The sequence below is a fragment of the Dermacentor andersoni genome, chromosome 4, assembly GCF_023375885.2.
Source record: "Dermacentor andersoni chromosome 4, qqDerAnde1_hic_scaffold, whole genome shotgun sequence".
NCBI classification, from domain to species: Eukaryota; Metazoa; Arthropoda; class Arachnida; order Ixodida; family Ixodidae; genus Dermacentor; species Dermacentor andersoni.
The window spans coordinates 119574241-119594300 of NC_092817.1; the positions used below are offsets into that span (position 1 = coordinate 119574241).

At 46.6% G+C, this 20060-nt stretch overlaps 1 protein-coding gene across 2 annotated transcripts in view; it reads left to right on the forward strand.

The window, feature by feature from the left end:
• Window positions 1–6822, forward strand: part of LOC126537544 (alpha-tocopherol transfer protein-like) — a 16290-nt gene extending 9468 nt beyond the window's left edge. For both annotated transcript variants that reach the window (XM_055074343.1, XM_050184644.3), the window contains 2 exons: window positions 2889–2999; window positions 6100–6822. In XM_055074343.1, coding sequence (XP_054930318.1) covers window positions 2889–2999; window positions 6100–6282 — 294 coding nt within the window. In that variant the 3' untranslated portion in view covers window positions 6283–6822. The remainder of the gene's footprint in view (window positions 1–2888; window positions 3000–6099) is intronic.
• Window positions 6823–20060: the final 13238 nt, after the last annotated feature.

Here is a 20060-nt window from a genome sequence, read left to right on the forward strand (position 1 = left end):
AACTTGCAGTGAAATGCATTCGAGTGCTAGTTAACATTTTAACCAAAACCTTCCTTCCACGAACGTGGTGTGAAGCTCAGTGTAACAACAGAGCATTTTATCATGTGCTTTGAGCACAAATATTTCGAACCCTGTGGCAGTGTCTGGATTATGGCTACGAGGGCATAGTTCGAGCACAGACTGGCTTCAATTTGTAAATTGCAACATGTTCACTGAACTGATTATGAAGTGAGTTAACATATTTTAGCTAAAATTTTCTTTTGTGTTTGGCTGTCGCTCATATTTCACTTGTTTGACGTCACTTCTCTACCACTTAAGCTTCAGATTCGGGGGCTAACTTTATTCATAAAGCTCCCGCTTCTTAGTGAACCTCAATTGCTGGTAATATTTTCTATCGGAGCTTTTAACAAATGATAACGTCTCTATCAAAAGGCATTCACTTGTCTCTTTGGTTATTAATAAAGAAAGAAGCAATCAATCTTGAACTTTTATTGGTGCAGCCATAAGCGTTGGTGGTGCGCTAAGGACCCGAACAAACATGTAGCAAATGCAGGCCTGGGGAAGCTGATGGCTTCACACCATCGGCAGTTGAAGTTCGGACTGTGCGATCTAAAGACACGTGAATTTAATTTAGCTGTCCCTTGTTTTCTTGCTATGTAAGCGACTTATAGTGCTGCATAGCTGTCTACAATGAGTAATGACATTTTTTTATGAAATCGGTGCTGTTCGTGGCATGCATCAGAGCTTTTCGAAAGGAGAGACAACCTATGGCGATAGAAATATACATGTATTCAGCCTAATAACTTGTTAACACAATAGTTCAAAGAATTTAAGCCAAGCTAGCAGTAAGGTGTGAGAAGCAGGAAGGGGAGAAGAGGACAAAGCAGTTGTTTTTCCACTTGACGAACTAGGCGTGCCACCGCCACGATAATAGCTGTGTTCTTTGTGGTAAAATATTGCTCCGCATGGTACCTGGGAATATTTATTCTAACCGATACCACATGAAGCAGTGCAAGACTCACTGCGCACAATAGTGCGCTGGCCCCGATGTCACACCCGGAAAAAGATGCGCCAACTACGATTGGCTTACGCGTGATGATTCGCTGACGATTGGCAGCTGATATATGAAACAACACCGGCCTCAAATTTCTTAAACAAAACGAGAGGTAAAAAGCGAAAGACATCGTAGGAAATAAAAGAAAAAATGGCTGTGGCTTAGCTAAGGTTAAGCCCAGGATGCGAAGCATACTATAGTAGAAGTACTCCCAGATACACTCGCAACTTCATCCTTTACCTCGGACTCTGTGGAGGAACGCTGCTGTTTAGCCGCGTACTGTGCACGTCGCTTGGCAAGCCGAACTTCTCGTTCTTCGGTCGTTTCCGTGGCTCTTCGTAACTTGCGCTTTGCGGTCTGACGAGCGGCCCTTTCCTTTCCCGCCATCGCGCTATACAACTGGCCTCGACGAGAGCGCGCCGCTCTTTTATACAGCTCTTATGACGCCAGTGCCCTAGCGGGAGGAACGGGAGTTAGGCCGCAGCACCGGCTGTGCCACCGCAGGCGAGCGCAAGAGTTGAGCCCGGCTTGCAGCTGTTGTGACGTCAGTGCCCTAGCGGGAGGAGCGGGAGTTAGGCCGCAGTACCATCTGTGCGCCCGCAGGCGAGCGCACGAGCTGAGACCCGGCTATGTAGCTACGCGGCCGCAAGCGAGCGCACGAGTTGAGCCTCCGCTTTTGCAGCTGTTATGACGTCATATGGTAGCTACGCGGCCGCGCGCGGCGCAGCAAGGAAGAGCGTGGTTGTGCGGCTAGTATGCTTCGCATAAAAGCTATGCCTTTCTACTTTACCACCAGAGACGTAATATACATGAAACAGCAGGTTGACATTTACAGCCTACTGTAACCATACAAGTAGCTCGAACAATAATTTGTCGCAAACCAGTGGTAAAGGACACCTATGGTTTGTTACGTGTTTGAAATATTGGAGTACCAGCACCCTGTAGTTAATTAAAGTGTGCACCAATGGTGCTCTGCTAACGAACACACCCATGTTAGAAATATTCAAAGAAAGTAAAGGTGCGTAACGGTTATCTCGACTTATAACTCCCCCTCGCGAATGAAATTATTCTGAATGTGTAGATATAGAGGAGCCACCGTAATAAGTTGGACGTTTGCAATACGATTGGAAGCGTCATGGAAAGCTCTCCAGAATAGCTCTTTTTAAAATGAAGCTGAAAAATAAACACCGCCATTACTGCTCGGCGAAAGTGACTTATCACCTGACTCGCGGTTTCTCGCCACAGTATTCAAGAATGCAACGACGCATTCGTGCAAGCTCGGAGACCCCACTGCCTTGTCGCCGGTGAGACGCGCGTACTTTGATTGGACTCTGTGGTTCTCCAGGCGTGGAGGCGCGAGCCGGACCGATTGCCAAACGCCTATGGCGAGGAGGGACTTATGTCCCAACGTCACCACTAGGTGCACGCATTCGCTGCTGAGGTGCTCCTTTAAGGGCTTCTAACAACAGCAACAAAAAAGACTTAAGAGCTGTGTGGCTCTGTCAAGGTTGTTTCAGTGACATTATACTAGTCATTTATATCAAATTTAGCCAAACTGAAAATTTTGCTGCAGTTGGCCTTTAAATGCGCTATGTCTTCATATGGATGAGAGATTTTCTCGAACATCTGAGAGCTAATGTGTCCCCTTCGCTCAGATCCCACCATTAAAAATATCTCGATAGCAAGCCCGTTAATATAAATGGATTATCCGCTCGTGCAGGCCAACAAATTACCGAACGCCAGCATTATTTCTCGTTTAATGTGCTTTGTAGTGATCCTTTTTTGTCATCGGTACTAAATGAAAGTGGTCATTTTCTAAACTAAATTTCCACAGGACTGCTTGCCCGTACGGATAAAGGCTGTCTACATAGTAAACCACCCAACAATCTTTAAAGTCATCTTTGAAGCGATCAAACCGTTCCTGCGCAGCAAGCTGCTAAGCAGAGTGAGTATGGTCTGTCCTTGGCTCCAGCTACTTTAATTCTGGCGTGTGGGTTCATGTGTGTACGTGCGTGTGTGTCTGAGACTCGCCACAAGCTGCCCCGGAGTCAGCTTTGTAGTCAGAGTCCCGAAGTTCACCATTTCGACGGCGTTGAAATGTCCGCAAATGTTTAGCCGTTTATTCAACGCAAGCTGATAGGCTTGTTCGATTTCAGCGAATGTTAGCTACATTCTCATAGTTCTTTGGTCAACTGCGCCAAATGTAAAGTCATCACTAAATAGAAAGACACCTTCCTCTCGGACGTCTTGCCCACGTTGCGCACCAGCACTGCTGCCGACAATTATTATTATTATTATTATTATTATTATTATTATTATTATTATTATTGTTGTTGTTGTTGTTGTTATTATTATTATTATTATTATTATTATTATTATTATTATTATTATTATTATTATTATTATTATTATTATTATTATTATTATTATTATTATAACGATGATGTCTAGTCACGTAACCTTTCAAACGCGGAGGTGACGAATAGTCACGTAAGCCGCTTGAACTAATCAAGTTTTACTACATCTGTAAGAGGTTTCATTGTGTATTCAGCACTATCTTGAAGCGTTAGTGCGTGCGCGATCTCCTCCTCTTCACACAGCGCTCGTGGTTAAACCCCTCAGCATCCTCATAAAGCTGATGTGAGTTAAGCTGCCGCCGAAGAATACTGCGCCATTAAGGAAAGGCTCTGTCAAGGCAACAGTTCAAAACTTGAATTATAAAATAAAGAGCAGTCTGTGATAGAGTCAGAGAACGTGTCTGAAGAAATGAGGCACAGAGATCGGCCTGAGCTCCTGCGCCCTAGTCTGCAGCTCGGCACAGGGGGAGAGTGAACGGAGACGTAAAGGCGTGACGATGGATGATGACGATGAGATAGAGGTATGCACAACGCTGAAGGAAATTTAATTATGCTGATTGTCAAAATAGTCCGAAGATGTCACTCAGAAATGCCATTAGACTTTGAGAGATTGAAGTACATGAGGTTAGGACGGAGATGTATAAAGTCCGTGAATGAAAATTCTTTCTGTCCTTTCTCAATGGCACAGAATGTACATAGCAGGCTAATATATGAAGGCGAAACAAAAGTCTTTGCACCTATTTTTTAACCAAATTATGGTTGTAAATGCGAAGCCAACATACCCATTCCCAGCGGTGAACCTTTTTTGGACAAGCCCGGCCTTATCTGTAGGTAGCTCGGTAGTATAGCGCTCTTTTCAGTTGAAGATGGCGTTTGTGCTTCACACGTCCACGGCGTACGAACACCGAAGTATCATTCGTTTTATATGGAGCAAGGAAGAATGTCCATCGAAATCCACAAGGAAATGCAGCCCACGTATGGGGAAAGGTGTATCGCTCTGAGAAGTGTGAGGTGGCAGGACGATGAAGCCAAGACAACAGTCCGACGGGGATTCCACAACCAGCCTGACGAATTCTACCCCAAGGGCATGACAAATTTAGTGCTACAATAGGACAAATCCCTGGACCGGTGTGTGGACTATATGAAAAAATAGTGTAAGGTACGTGTATTAGTAATTATTTGTGCCGACATTATTTTCGGTTATAAAGAATAGGGAGGGGGGGCGAAAACTTTCTGATTCGCCCTCGTAGTTGTCGCTCAAGTTAGCTCCAAAGCTTCAAGCTTAGTCCTTGGAGCCTTACTTGCGCTGTCGCGGTGTAGTGCCTGCTTGAGCTTAGTTCAAGTATAATTTGTTTATCGCCTAAAACACTTAGCACCATTCGTGTCCACGTTAGGCCGATTTCAAGAAGAGGCGGAAATTACCTGCGGTGTCACGCGCACACAAGCAAATACGAAACCATCTCTCTCTACGACTGCGGAAATTAGCTGTCAAAACGGTGAAGTGAGGAAGCGCGGCAGCAGCAGCGAGCGAAGTGACCTCGTGCTGCCTTTCGCATCAACGCGAACTAAGCTGAAAAAACACAGCGCAGGGCGGACTCTGTACTCTTAGCAGATAGCTCTCAAGATACCGCGGCACCCGGAATAAAGCGCGCGCCCCCTCCCCACCCTCCCCCCGAATCCTAGCGCGCGACAGTAGAAGGCGCGCTTCCTCCCCGCTTTTCTCCGTTGCGCGCGCAAGAATCAGCCGTGATCGCAGGCTCATCCTCGCACGCTTTGACTCGATCGAACACCATACGGCACGTGGCGACAATTTTATAGGGCCTTGGACTTGGACGAAACCTTGCGGTGGCGCCGACGGTGACGCCGACGGCAGAGATGCGCCTGCAGTGTCCATAGTATTGCTGTCACAATAAAAGTGCAATATTTAACGCTTTATTGCGATAGCACTTATATGGACACTCGAGAGGAGGGTGCATTGCTGAAGTGCAGGTGCCTGAGGGTTTCCGGCCTTGCCCCCTCAATTTCTTTAGGTCAGCGTTGTGAGACGCCGAACAGCTTCCAAGGCACTGTTCCTGCTGCATAGTCCCACCATGTCCTCTTAAAGCACCATCAGAGGAAATTCAGCGCAATGCAAAGCCTTGCTATCGCTTTCAATGATTCTCTGCGAAGCGACCTAATTATGTTTAATTACATAAGTTAGGACATGTTGAAAAGTATAGGAAGTCATGCCTGCTTCGCAAGACCTATCGCGCTTTGGAGATACCAGTCCTTAAAGTGCTTTCCAATAAATTATGGCCATTCCAATTCTACTTTTCTCAAAATCATCTCTCTAGCTGTTCACGACAATCTTGGCACATATTGGGGCAGGATATATCGAAAGTGATGCTCTAACCTTAAGGTTTATGGTAGGAATGCGCGCATTTTTTTTCTTGCGAACCTTTTAAATTATATAGACAATGCTATTTCGCGTAGAGTTAATTTCCGCCTTTTCGAGAAATCTGAGTAGGGCAGATCTACATGTCCCATGCAAATTTTGCACCTTTCTGAACTAAAGGAAAAAAAAAGCAGGTAGTGTGCTGAAGAAATATAGATACACACATCTACACAGACGCTTATACAAAATGAAACCACGACACAGAGGTGGCGCCTTGTACTTAATGTTTATGCTGCAACTTTCTTCACCCCTAGGTTCACTTCATTGGCGGCGAAGCTCCTGAGTTTTGGGACCGCTTTCCTCGCGACCTCGTACCAGTGGAACTTGGCGGGAGGCGTGAGCACTTCGATTATGATCGTCAGGAGGAGTTGGTGCACAGCAGAAGCGGCTTCTTCGAAAGCTTGTGTGCCTGTGGATACAAAAAGAATAAGACCTGATAAGAGATTTATAATATGGTGCTAGACATTAAACGGGGCTGCAGTCAGTCCTTTAAATATCAGTCAACTAACCCGAAAGGTAGTGTCTGCTCACAGAAAACTGCTGCAGTGTGCTTTCGTATGTTGCACCAGCTAGGAAGATCGTAGAATTACAACACGGACTTTCACTTTAAGAACTCTATGGCTCATTCACACATGGCTTATCAAGACTGTTGTGTTTTGTAAAATTGCGCCTTCTGAAGTCTCATCATCAGTAGACAGCCACCACGGCTCCTTCCGATCTCTTCTTTCTCGCAAATTTCTTTCTTTCTTTTTTCTTTCTTTTTGTGCCATGCCATCCCTAATAAGTGAGACGTGTATCAATTACTCATGAGAATAGCCTTGGTCATTCGTCAATACAAATTGCAAATGGGTAGTATGCATTGACCGTAATTTTCCAGCAATCTTTACACAAGGTCAAATGGCAATCTTGCATTTGACTGCATACGAGCTCTTCAAGGTAATTGATGAAATTACAAGTTTCTTGTTTATTTTTCCGAACTTGCTTATCAACGTTGTCCCTTATTTTTTGTCAGGTCAGCTTTCGCACCCGTTGTTTCCTTTTTCGTACATAAAATTTCTAATGTGAAAATTTCATTATCGAGGTAGAGTAAATACACTGAATTTAATTACGGACCAATTTATTGCGATATTTGGAGAAAACATGAAGACTTGCAAACGCTCTACTCCTACACCTAGCATCACCTTTTACTAGATAAGAAACAGCACTTTCTGACGCTAAAAAAATGCTCTGCGGTGCTGCTGTCAAAGATCAATGATGTGTCTTCGTGGGCTCGTGTTTCGGCCAACTATCGCGTGTTCTGTCTTGCAGACCCCGCTCATTACGTCAAACCAAAGATTACGGTGCATTCGGCAGGTATTTTTTGAGTTCTCACAGTTCTCTGCCAGCGCACGTGAAGTTCGGCAGGTTGAAATCTAGTGCTCGACACACGTTCGCCTGGCGTTTTGGGTGCACCGGGCTCCAGCTCAGGACTCTCGAGGACTCTCAGCTTCGGCCTGGCAGCGTGGCCCAGATCAAGGGCCCTATAACGTAATACTATTCCATGTTATTTTTATTCCAATCACCTGACGTCAAGTTTATGTAACGACCGATGAACTCATCGGGCAGTAACCCGCTGCGTTTGAAAAGCCTAGTCAAAAGAGCTCCTAGCTTATAGGAGGTCACTTTTTTTTTGCTTTCAAAGCCAATAGCACTGCCCATGTAGAGCATATTTTCTTATCGAATTGACTGACAAGAGGCGAGGAACATGCTCAAGTGGACAGGATTTAGATGGGGCCGAGCCAGCAGAACAAAAATAGATAACCGGATGAAGGAGGTGGTGTCGGCGTCTGCGATTTATTGGCTTCCTCTTAGCTTGCGGTGGCTGGTAGAAAACTGCGGCGGCGTGCGAAGAAACGTTAAAAATGCCGCCAGAACGGATTTCGAGCGAAAAAAAAGTTGGCGAAATGATGTCGTATACATGCCGAGAGGGATCGATAACGTTATACTACTGCGGAAAACTATTTATTAGATGCGGATAAATCCATGCTCCCCCGCCGCTCCGAGTAGCAAGTGACAGAGCAACCGCCGGGCAGGCATTTTCTATTCTTTTCGGAACGGGACTGTCTCGGGCTTTTCAAAAAAAAATTCAGTTTTTTTCGGTATATTAATGCGTCTAAAGTATACACGTCACCTTGACACGGGAGTTTTTGCGGCCTTTTGACGTCGCGTGACAGGCAGGTGAAGTGGGCGCAGCCAGATAACATTGATTATGGCGAAAAGGGCATCGAATCAGAAATAATTATTTTTTTGTGTCTCGTGTAATCATGCGTAATCAGTGTGCACTTATCATATCACCATATCATTTCGCGGTTTTGGTGACGTCGCATGATAGACAGGCAAAGGAACGGGGGGGGGGGGGGGGGGGTGCAAGAGTTTTGAGCAATCTGGAGGGCTGTATGATTGCAAAATTGGAATGGAAAGGTTTGGAATAGGTTTACGTTGTAGCGCAACTAGTTGACTTCCCGTCATTTAATTTGGTCCTGCACGTTTCGCTATTGGTGTTGCCACCGCCGTTGCTGTGGCGGGTGGGAGCCTTTGCGGCTGCGCACTGTGCCAACATCTCCTAGAACCCTCTTTCAGGCCCGCCCGTCACGGGACATCACGTCAGCCACGTCACGGCCCGACGGCTGACCGGCGCCACCACTGTCATTCACGCACATTAAATCAGCTCAATGCCGTCTTTAAACAGTAACATGAATGCCAAGCATTGCGTCCGTGTACTGGCGTGTGTTTTGCTTACTACGGTAGAGGCCTAATGTGTAACAGTAGCTGTGAGACATAAAAGCTCATTAAGCAAGTAGAAACCGCTCCACATTTGCTTGGCTTAGTTTGTTGGACGGTTGATTGCAAATGAGAAAAGCCTCTGCTATGACTGGGTGACAGAAAGGTGTCTGTGTGCAGAACAAATGAAACTGTAAAGTGAAAAGAAATGTGTATTTCCCCCAAGTTGTAAAATATATACAAGGCCCATAATATAAACATCCGTGACAGTCTTGCTGGATTACATGATAGGTTATCTGTATGCAGAAAGACCCGCTCAACATGCGATAAATACAATGGAATGCACGTGCCGAAATGCCAAAACGACAATGGCCAAACGTTGTTTTGTGCCATGGTAGTCGCCTTACTTTCCTTGGACTTTCCTTCCCGTGCATTGCGACGGACATTATTTCCAGTCTTGCCCAAGTTATAGAGCAAAATGCTTGTAGCAAAAATTATTACTGAACTTACTAGCAACTCACAGGTAGGGCCACATTCACATGATTCACAACCCTTCAGAAGTTGCACACAGTTCCTGTCGCCGACATGTTTACTTACAACAGCTTCTGTGTACAAAACCACTGTGACCACGAATGGAGATGGAGAATTCAAGCCAAAGCAATCTTACTCTGCAATCAACGAACGGGTGTTATCCCGTTGCGTGGCCTGAGCTCTATCAAGAACGGAGCTTTAGACAACTTGTGTCACCTACCGTGGTTGCTTAGTGGATGTGGTGTTGGTATATGTGGGTTGAGAATCCCGGCCAGGGCGGCCGCCATTCGATGGGAGCGAAAACATCCGTATACTTAGATTTAGGTGCACGTTAAAGAACCCCAGGTGGTCCAAATCTCCGGACTCCCCGTTACGGCGGGTCTCGTAATAAGAAAGTGGTTTTGACACGTAAAACCCCTAATTTGTTTTTTTGTTTTTATTTAACAACTAGGGTCAATGGGTACAGTCCCGAAAATAAAACTTCAATCCTCGGCACTGCGTATGTGACAGTGATATATGGTCAGTTTTTGGCCATCCCCCAGAATGGACGCGCCAACGGGAAACAAAGGTATGCTGCCCTAAATTGTACATTAAAGCAATATGACCCCATCCGCAACGGACTCATCAACGTCGAGCGCGGCCGCCTGATGGAAAGCCACTGCAAAGAAGTGGCAGCCACGATACTAAGGATAGTCAACGTTGCTACGGAGTTTCCACATGGGTAATGTGCTTACAACAAGACATATTCTGTCATGGTGTCACTCCGCGTTGTGGTTGCCAGCGAGATTAACACTTCGTGTGTCTGCTTGTGCGCCCATAAGGTTCAGTGATTCATTAATTGCATAGAAGTATACCATGGGGATACAAGAATCATCATAACATATAAAACTTCTCGCCAATTGCAGACCCCCAAAAGACAGATTGCTAATGGCGTGAACATCGGCAATCAACTCCAAAGGGTGGATGGGCGCCTATAGTGTATCTTCCAACTTTCAAAACAAAGGTTTGCTGGCCCTTCCAGCGTCGGAGCCGTGGATGGATGGATGGATGCAGAACTTTAATAAGGTCCTGAGGTACGCGACTCAGCGCGCTGCGGGCCGCTCCCACGTTGGGACAGTCAGGCCTTGCCCGACCGCCGCATCGTGGGCCCTCTGGACAGCCCATAGTTGCGCCCCGGTCGGAGCCGTGGGACGAATCTTTAAAAATGAAGCACTCCTGTACACTTGAGGAGGCGGCATTTTCTCGCGAGGATAGGCGCCAGGGGATAAATTAATATCCTATTTGACGGCCACCGGAAAAGCTATTGGCCACGCGCTGCTACCAACATGTAATATACCAAACAATGCAGCGTTCATGCCCGTACTCTGATGCTTAGCTCCGTAAACGATCGGCAAGCATTTTTACATTTCGGCAAACATTCGCGCCCTACTTCTGAACACAGTTGAGAAAACTTACAAGCATGAATGGGGCTGTATCTTTAAACAAAGCAGACAGGAAAACTAGAACAAATTTTATAGGAAAGTCTCGCTTACAGTAAATATCGTCGCACAATTAAGACCTTCGAGGAAAATTGTTTTGTGGCGTAGCCAGGACCGGCGAAGTGTCCCCAGGCAGGAAGAGAATTCACGAATGGTGTTTTCAATAACAATTTGTATGTTTAGAGCGCAATACGCACTTACTGAATTCCGTCTTGTGACTACATGTCTCTTTTTATATTAGCTGTCACGCAGAGGCGTAGCCAGAAATTTCGTTCGTGGGGGGCTCACATTGCAGCTCGGTCTCCTCCTTCAGAGGAAGCTTTAGCTCGGGTGCTCGTATCTAAATACATGTAGAAGGAGAATTCGTTTTCCTCGGCAACCAATGCAACAAATTTGACGAGGTTTGTTGCATTTAAAAGAAAAACTTAAATTCTAGTGACTGTTGCTTTCGGATTTTTCATTTAGGTTCTCAATTCTTTGTTAAAAACTCACCAATATCGCAAATTTTCCGAAATCTAAACTATCACTATGTAGCTCAGTAATGAAAAATGATATCACAATTCTGTGAATTGCACCTAATAGTACGTCTACAGCGGAAAATTTCCATGTTACACGTGAATCTCAAGAAATCTAGCATTATGAAAATACGGCTTTCGCAGAATCCTTGTACACAACGTAACCAATTCACGTAATATACGAATTGACAGACCACATTTGTCCGCTTTGACTGTTAGAATAGATGCCGTTTACTGAACAGCCACATGTGTTCTTCATGCAGAGCTATTAGCTTGTAAACGTCGTGCTTCTATTTTTTTTAACTTTCGAGTTTTTCAAAATAATTAAACAATGTTGAGGCCCTAAATCGAAATTCCGCTTGCAACAGACACTAGAATTTAACTTTGTCTCCCAAATGCAACAAATTTCATTAAAAGCGATCCGGGGGTTATCACAGAAAGGAGTCTCTGCGTTTTACATGTATTTGAATATCCCGCATTGGAGTTGGGCGCCAGCTAAAGCTTCCTCTTAAACAATTTGTCGAAGGATCAAACACATGAATAATAATTGCATTGCCATTGCCAAAGATGCTGCAAAGGAATTCTTGAACGCTACGCACTGTCAGAACAAGTAAAATATGTATTTTTTCATAAAAGAATATACCTGTATGGGCCGAAAATTGTGCCCAAAATAACCGATATCAATGTTTCCATGTTTTTTCTCTGTTTAATAAGTAAATAAATTATCACATGAACTTTAGAACTATATCAGCTCGAAACCAGCAAGGCAGTGCATGCCGCTGATATGAAAAATGTAAAGGCCATGAAATTAACAAGCTGAGCACAAATATTGTAATTAAACTTTGGAATTGAAGAACCTTGTTTTCATTCTTGTACATATGCCACGGCCAGTGAAAAAACTCAATGACACTCATTTATTTCAATGTATTACGCAGGAGCAGCTGTCACGGGTGGTGTATCGTGAGTAATTGCACCGAAATTATAGCCGCAACGGAGAGCACGTATAAAAAGCAGGAGTTCTGAAAAATAAACGAGGGCGAGTCAAATGAAAGTTAACCAATGCGAATATATGACAAACGGGGTACCTTATTTATAAGTAGTCTCCATGATCATTTAGACATTTGTCCCGTTGTCTAACGAGTCGCGTGATTCCCGTCTCATTAAATTTCTTGGGTTGCTGCTTCAAAAGTCTGCAACTGACTCTTTCACGTCATCGTCCGACACGAATCTGGTTCGCTTGAGCTGTTTTTTCAGATGCTCGAAAAAAGTGGAAGTCCCAAGGCGACAGGTTAGGGCTGTATGGCGGATGTTGCAGCGTTTTCCACTTGAACATTGTCAGTTTTGTATTAACCACATCAGCGACGCGGGGACTGCATTGTCGTGGAACAAGATGACCCCGTTCGTCAATTTTCCACGTAGTGTTAGATATGGGACCGTTTCCTGAGCCTACTTCGAGTTCCCCAGACCACATCGAATCGCATCACAGCTAATTAAGGAGCGCAGAAACACGGATACCACATTCCTGAGGCACGGCACGTGCAAACAAGTTGGCGGACCCCACTTCGTGTGCAGCCGGTGGAGCTATTCACTGCTTGGCTCTTCCAGAAAGTGAAGCGACAGCCTGGCACTGTGGCGGGTAAAGTGGGTCCCGAAGCAAGACGGCTGTAATGCGCCGTGACAACCTGGCGGCGTCGCCCCCATCCATGTATTGTGACGGCGCATTGCAAGTCAGCAAGGCAAAACCGCAGGAAGAAGAAAGCCCTCGGACAAACACACGAGCAGCGACTCTCTTCGCCGGGTGTGACTCCATCGCACGGGTGCCTACCATTGGCTGAAAATGGCGTCACCTGAGCGGGCTCTCCCATTCGCCGAACGTGACGTGTCTTCGAGACACAGAAGGGCTTAAAAGACGCAGACCGGGAGCAGCCGGAGAGGATTCCTAGAGCATTCCTTGATTCATCTCTCTCGAACTTCTTGCGACGGGCCGCAGCGTCCGAGTTGCTGCCGGCCCGTAATGACTCTAAGACTGTTAATTGACTTTCACTGTAAATAATGTAAATAAACCTCCCAAGTTTTCCCATGCCAAAGTCCTCCTCAACAGCTAAAGTAGTTTGTTCTTGATTGTGACACCCAGCCGATCTGGCGTTTTACAATAACGAAACAAATTGATAGTCTCTCAAGATTTAGGAAATTCTATCAGTAATGGCCCCTGACGATCTAAAAAAAATCAACAACACCTTTCCGGCGGAAATGACGGCCTTTCCTTTCTTTAGGGTGGTGAATTCGAATATTTCCACTGTAAGTTTTGCTGTCGTGTTTTGCTGTCGTGTTTCAGGCTCGTAGAAGTGGCACCATGGTTCGTCCCCGATCACAATTGGAGACAAGAAGTCGTCACCGTTATTGTGATACCGGATCAGATGAGTCAAGGCAGCGCTGAACTTCTTCGTCTTCTGGCGGTAGTTCAAAATCTTGGGCAATCATTGCGCACACAAGAGCGGATAACCGAGATGTTCATAAATTATGGTGTGAACCGAACAATGACTGATGTTCAGACGCTCTGCCAGTTCATCGATGCTTATCCTCCGTTCTTGTCTCATCAGCTCATCAACCTTCGCAATTTTGTTAGGGGTGATTGCACCATGGCTTTGGCCCGGCCTTGGATCGTCTCTGCAACTTTCACGTCCTTCTTTGAACCGTTTGCTCGAACGCTTCACAGTGGCCAATGAAACGCAATGTTCAACGTACACGGCAGCCATACGGCGAATAATTTCTTTTTGGGAAATACCTTCAGCTGTCAAAAACCTCAGGGCACCACGCTCCTCAATTTCTAGAGCGTCCATTATGTCGCGTAACGATGTTTAACCCAGTGTATCAGAGCACTAAACAATCTTGATACTCACACCTGCGTATCACTTTTGTAATAGGGAGATGCCCCTGTGTCACGTGCATGCCTCGCAGATAATGGACCGAACAATAATTGCGCGGGATGGGTTGGCTCACTTTGATTTTACTCGCCTTCGTACATTAGAAATGCGAAGATACAATGTAATATACAAATGCGAAGATACAGCTTGATAAAAGGCAAAAAAGTGTCACTGGAAACAAAGTTCACTGCACGTATACACAAAACCCCGCAACAAGATATTTAGATAAACGTATAAGTCTCCAATAAATCTACGTATCTAAAAAATGTCACTGTATACAATACGTAAAACAAGGCAAATAAACACGTTGCGCAATCACAGATTCCCAGAATCTTAGATCGCACCCCCATTCCATCGACTCCCTCCGATGTATCGCGCGCGACGGAAGGCGGCGCGCTTGCCCCCGCTTTTCTCTTTTGCGCACACAAGACTGAGCGACCATCGTCGTCTCATACATTCCAGCCCCCCATCCCACTCCCTACGCTTTCACTCGCACATACAGCATGCGGCGCGCGGTCACGATGCTATCGCCCTTGGACTTTATACGAAACATGAGGGCGACGGCGACGGCAGGAATGCGCCTGGAGCGTCCGTATAATTGCTATCGCAATACTATATAATAAGACTATCCGGCAACTGAAGCGTCCCGTGGCCCATTACTGTCCGCGAAAGAAGAAGTAACAAAATCGAACTTTCACCATGCGACAATTCGCTGCGCCACAACAATGTCTTTTTTTTTCTTTTTTGGGGCCGGGGCACCGAAATGAAAGAGTGCAAGATATGTTGGCCACAATCGAATGCCTACTTTGGGCACCTAATGTAGCTCCCGAAAGAATATCGAAGAAAACGGGAGACACTTGGTCCACCGAGAACCATACGCATACTGCTCGGTATTCTACACTGGCGAGACAAGACTTTCCGGAGAGGTTGCGCTCAAGCGAACGCGGTGCAATTCGTCGAGTCCCCACAATGATGGCGGCGAGCGACGATAGTTTCTTTTTCTCGTTTGCTAGCCAAAAAGTGCCCAAAATTCTGCCAGGCGAAAATCCACTCGGCCACAAAAAAGCGAACGCGCACCGAAGTGCGCCGCGCGGTGGTCGCAGTGACACGAGAAAAGCGCATTCGCTCTGGCTGCCTCTGGCAGCCTGTGGGTAGAGTAGCGAGGACAAAAAAATTGAAGAGGCTCAATGTTTCCTCAATGTACCGCAAAAGTGGTACTCATACCCAAACCAGGAAAAACCCCCCATATAAATAATCTGCGGCCTATATCCCTTACATCATGCATCGCCAAGGTTGCGGAGCACGCGATACATAACAGGATAACCGAACATATTGAAAACAAGGAGCTCTTTAGACACAACCTAATTGGCTTTAGACAGGCGTTGTCCACACAGGACGCTATGCTTTTGCTTAAGAAAGCAATCTTTGATAACCCTACTCGCGACGTGAGAGGGATCCTCGCACTGGACCTCTCCAAGGCCTTCGACAGGGTCACGCATAAACACATACTGACGAAAATTTCGTCTCTCAACCTGGGCCAGCGGTTTCATGATTACACCAGATCTTTCCTCGCGGATCGCAAGGCACACCTCCGATTAGGCATGGTCACAGGAGGACCCTACGATCTAGGCACCTGCGGCACCCCGCAGGGCTCGGTCCTGTCCCCACTCTTATTTAATATAGCCATGCACAAGCTCTCCACTCGCCTCGCTGCAATCCCAAACGTTGGTCACGCCATTTATGCGAATGATATCACGATCTGGGCACCGGGCGGATCGCTAGCCATGCTCGAACACTCGTTACAGAGCGCGTTGGAGGCTACTGAAGACTTTCTTTCAAACACGGGCCTTGAACTCTCCCCCGCTAAATCAGAGCTATTGTTATACCGCCAGTCCAGACAGGGGGTCAGAAACCTTGCGCCTCTGGAAACTCTGCCGATAGAAATTCGAGCTAAAAATGGGCATCCTATACCGAGGATGGACTCGGTGAAAATTCTAGGTCTCCTCATTAATGCCAAGGGCTGTAACTCGACGGCCCTCAACAGGCTCACTGGACAGGCTAGTAATGTCCTAAGACTTGTAGCCCGCGTCTCAAATCGAAGAGGCGGTCTCAAAGAGGACAATTTGCTCAGAGCCTATCAAGCATTCTTCTTGAGTCATGTTATCTACATCGCACCGTACCTTAATTGGGGTAAAGCGGAAAAGGCCAAGCTCGACTCCCTAATCAGAACCGGCCTCAAGCGCGTGCTCGGCCTTCCGCAGTCCACAAGCACTGAGAAGATGCTGGAGCTAGGACTCCATAACACCATCGATGAGCTAATAGAAGCTCACACAGCGGCTCAGATAATGAGACTTTCATCCACTAAGCCAGGGATTAAGATTTTAGAAGAAGCAGGAATCCAACCCAGACATGAACCGGCGACCAAAGTTAGCTTGACCCGGGAAACCAGAGCTCGCATCATGGTTGAGCCCGTTCCGCGAAACATCCACCCAGTGCATAACGAGGGTAGGAGATTGGCGAGAGCCAAGTCCATCCTTAAAAAGATAAATCAGAAGAAACTAGATGCCCTCTTTGTCGATGCTGCCAGATATGACAGTGGGGATAAGTTCGCTGTCTCGGTGGTAGACGCGGCAGGCAACCTGGTCAATGCAGCCTCTGTTTATACGAAGTTTGCCCATGTGGCGGAGGAAGCGGCGATCGCTCTGGCTTTTCACAGCTCAAAAGTTCCCACTATCATCTCCTCGGACTCGCGCATGGCGGTGAGATCCTTCTCGTCCGCTATCGTATCGGAACAGGCGAACAGTATTTTGCTTAAAGCACTTCAAAAGACTAGGGCGAGCAGCGAAACATACCACATCTCGTGGTTCCCAGCCCATCTAGATAGCTCAGTTAACCCGCTTGGATGTAATCCTAACGAGCAGGCCCACCGGAGAGCGCGTGATTTCACGTACCGCGCTGTCGCGGGTAGCCAGGCTCGTAACGAGGTCAACATCCACAAAGATCCATTATGTACTTTCCATGAAATTGTTTCCCATTATCGACTGGGCAGGAGGACATTTCCACCCCCTCACCCTAAATTGAACAAACCTCAGGCTAGCACACTCAGACTTCTGCAAACCCGTTCGTATCCCTCTCCTCGGTCTCTTAACAGGATAGATCCTGCCCACTCACAGTCGTGCCCCAAATGTGGTCATGACTCATGCTCTTTTGAACACATGCTCTGGCTGTGCCCAGCCCTTAACGCCTCTCCACCCATCACGAAAGAACAATGGCAGGAATCGCTCAAGAGCAGCAATCTCCACATGCAACTCCAGGCTGTCCAGAGGGCCCACGACATTGCGGCGGAACTTCATCTCCCGCTCCCATCGTGGGTGGCGCCACCGACTTGATCTTCGGGAGCCTTCGGTTTTAGCTCCCCAAGATCTCAGTCCCTCAGGACTCAAATAAAGTTCTTGTCATGTCATGTCAATGTTTCCTCGCGAACAAAAGTCGAAGTAGAAAAAATAAATAAGAACGTAGTTATCTGGGCTGACTTTAGTGCCTTGACATGGATGCTTTGGCGTTGGTGAAAAAAAAAAACGTTGATATTTTTTTATGTGTCATGACGGCACAAATGAACCACCACAACGCTTCATCTCATCCGACCTCGCTGCTGGCTTTGTCAACTTGTCTGATAGTTGATAGTAGGTTGATTTGGCTTGTCTCGTTGTATGGTCCGATGTAAAACTTCAGAAGAGTGAATGCGCCTTTGGCATCCAATATTTATAGTAACATCAAACCCACAAAGTTCCGCAATTGAAAATCTAAAGCACAACTTTGGAAATGTCAATGCACCTTTCACATCAAAAGTTTGAGAACTTTATACACATAAATTTCGGAATTGAAATCCATGCGCTGCGTAGACTCCGCGGCCTCCGCAAGATGCCGTGGCGAGCCCGTTCGCCATCAAAACGCCCTTGAAACTTTGTGCTCGGATGGGGCTGCTTGGCGTTATGTGACTCCCGGTGCATGGGCACTGCCACGAAATCCAGCCCGAGTTCTCAAGGTTCGCACTGAAATGTCTTTTCGAGCGTGAAAAAAGACATTCTAGAGAAAATTTAGAATGATTTCCGGCACCGGGGATTACTTGGGTGGGCTGTGCATGGACAGCACGAAAAAAAATTTTGGGGGGGGGGGGGGGCTGGAGCCCCATAAGCCCTGCCCCCCCCCTGGCTACGCCCCTGCTGCCACGACATTGCGAGCTAGTCGTGCAGTCTGTTTCACGCGAAGCGACGCTCCCTAACTTCTCCCAATTGGCGCACACTCACTCATGTCTAATCCTCTAAACTTTCCAAATGAGCGAGAACTGAAATCTCCACTAATGAGCTAAATCTTAGCCGTATTGGTTACTAACACAGCAGAAAAACTGCAGCACGCCGTAGCCTTGGTAATTGAGGTCTCACAGCCGATGACTGATGGCCAACAGCAAGCACTGAACGTACGTGAAAAAACTCTGAGCGCAGTCAGTCTATTGCAAGAGGTAGAAAAGAAGAGAGTGATGTGACATTCTCGCACGCGGCTCAACCGCGGACGCATTGCAATGAGTCGCCATGTAGAAAAAATTGACGGACTATTACAATACTCCCTAATGCGAAATTCGGCCATAGCTGTATAGGTGTTTTCATTTCGCGACATATTCGCTGGCACGGACAATCTGTCTCTTGCAGCATGTTGCAAACGAACCGAAGTGTGGCGCGACTGCCTCGCTAATCGGGAGATCGCGAGAGACAGCGCCTGGGTGACGCTTGAGCGCGATTCACAGGATCCGCCGCAGACAGACCTCCGCTCAAGCTTTGTTTCCATATATGGTGTCGATGGCGTCATCGGCGAACAGACGACACTGCGAGTTTATCTCTTGCTTTCGCCATACATTCCTCCTCCTCCGCTTGCCTCTTCGCGCTGTCTTCGCTGTGCTCGTTCGCTCGGTTACGAGGGACACCGACGCTCCCTGCAGGAACGGGCGCCTAGGAGCTGCGCTCTAAAAACTGGGAAATATGTTGCAGGCACTCGATACAGCAGCGAATCACGTATGCACTGCGCCCTTCCTCGTTCTTTATTGTGTGCCACTGTGACCACGTCAGCTGTGAGCGCCATGACGCGATGGAGTTTAAAGCTGCAGGGTCCAGTGGAAAGTCGTTGTACTTATCTCTCTCTGTGATGCTGTGTACAAACGCGTCACAAAAATCGGAGTGCGGAGACGTGTGATACAAAGGGAGTGCTTTGCGCGGAACACAATTTGATTGACTCGCCCCCCCATTCTTTGCTGTTCCCTCCAATGTACATCCTGTGCACCGGTGACCTTACTGCTGAATTACTTTCAAGATACCATTTTTGAAGCGAGACATGGCATGCACGCCGCAATTAGTCACATTAACCTCATCATTCATCAGCCCTTTCCCTCCCCGTCCCTTTTCCCCAGTGTAGAGTAGCAGGCCAGAGCAAGTTACAGCTCAGGCCGACCTCTCTGCCTTCCTGTAAATAAATTTATCTTTCTCTCTCTCTTCACCAATAGAGGGTTCTATTATGACTGCATCTAATCGTTAAATGTGCATATAGCGCAAATGGTGGTAGTGGTTGTAGTACCACTGCAATAGCTTAAGGTTCAAGCGCATACAGCTTCGTAGGCAGTTTGGGACTTTATTATTGTTACATTCGGTTTCCGTGTCTTAGTGCTTTCATTTGCTTATTCCTGAAGCCGCATAATGCTGAAGACAAAACATACTAATATATGAGGACAAAAATGTTCTCCTACTTTAGTATTGATGCTGGTGATATCAATCGTAGTCCCGATGTTTCTTCCACGCATAAGCATTGCTGCAAAGTATAAATTACATTAACTGAAAATTAATTGCTAAAGTTAACTGATTGATTGACTGATTGATCGACTTTCTTGAACCATCTAAATCGGCTGTCGTAATCGCCCAGGGTTACGACCACCAGCCAGCGAATGCTCATATTTATTATTATT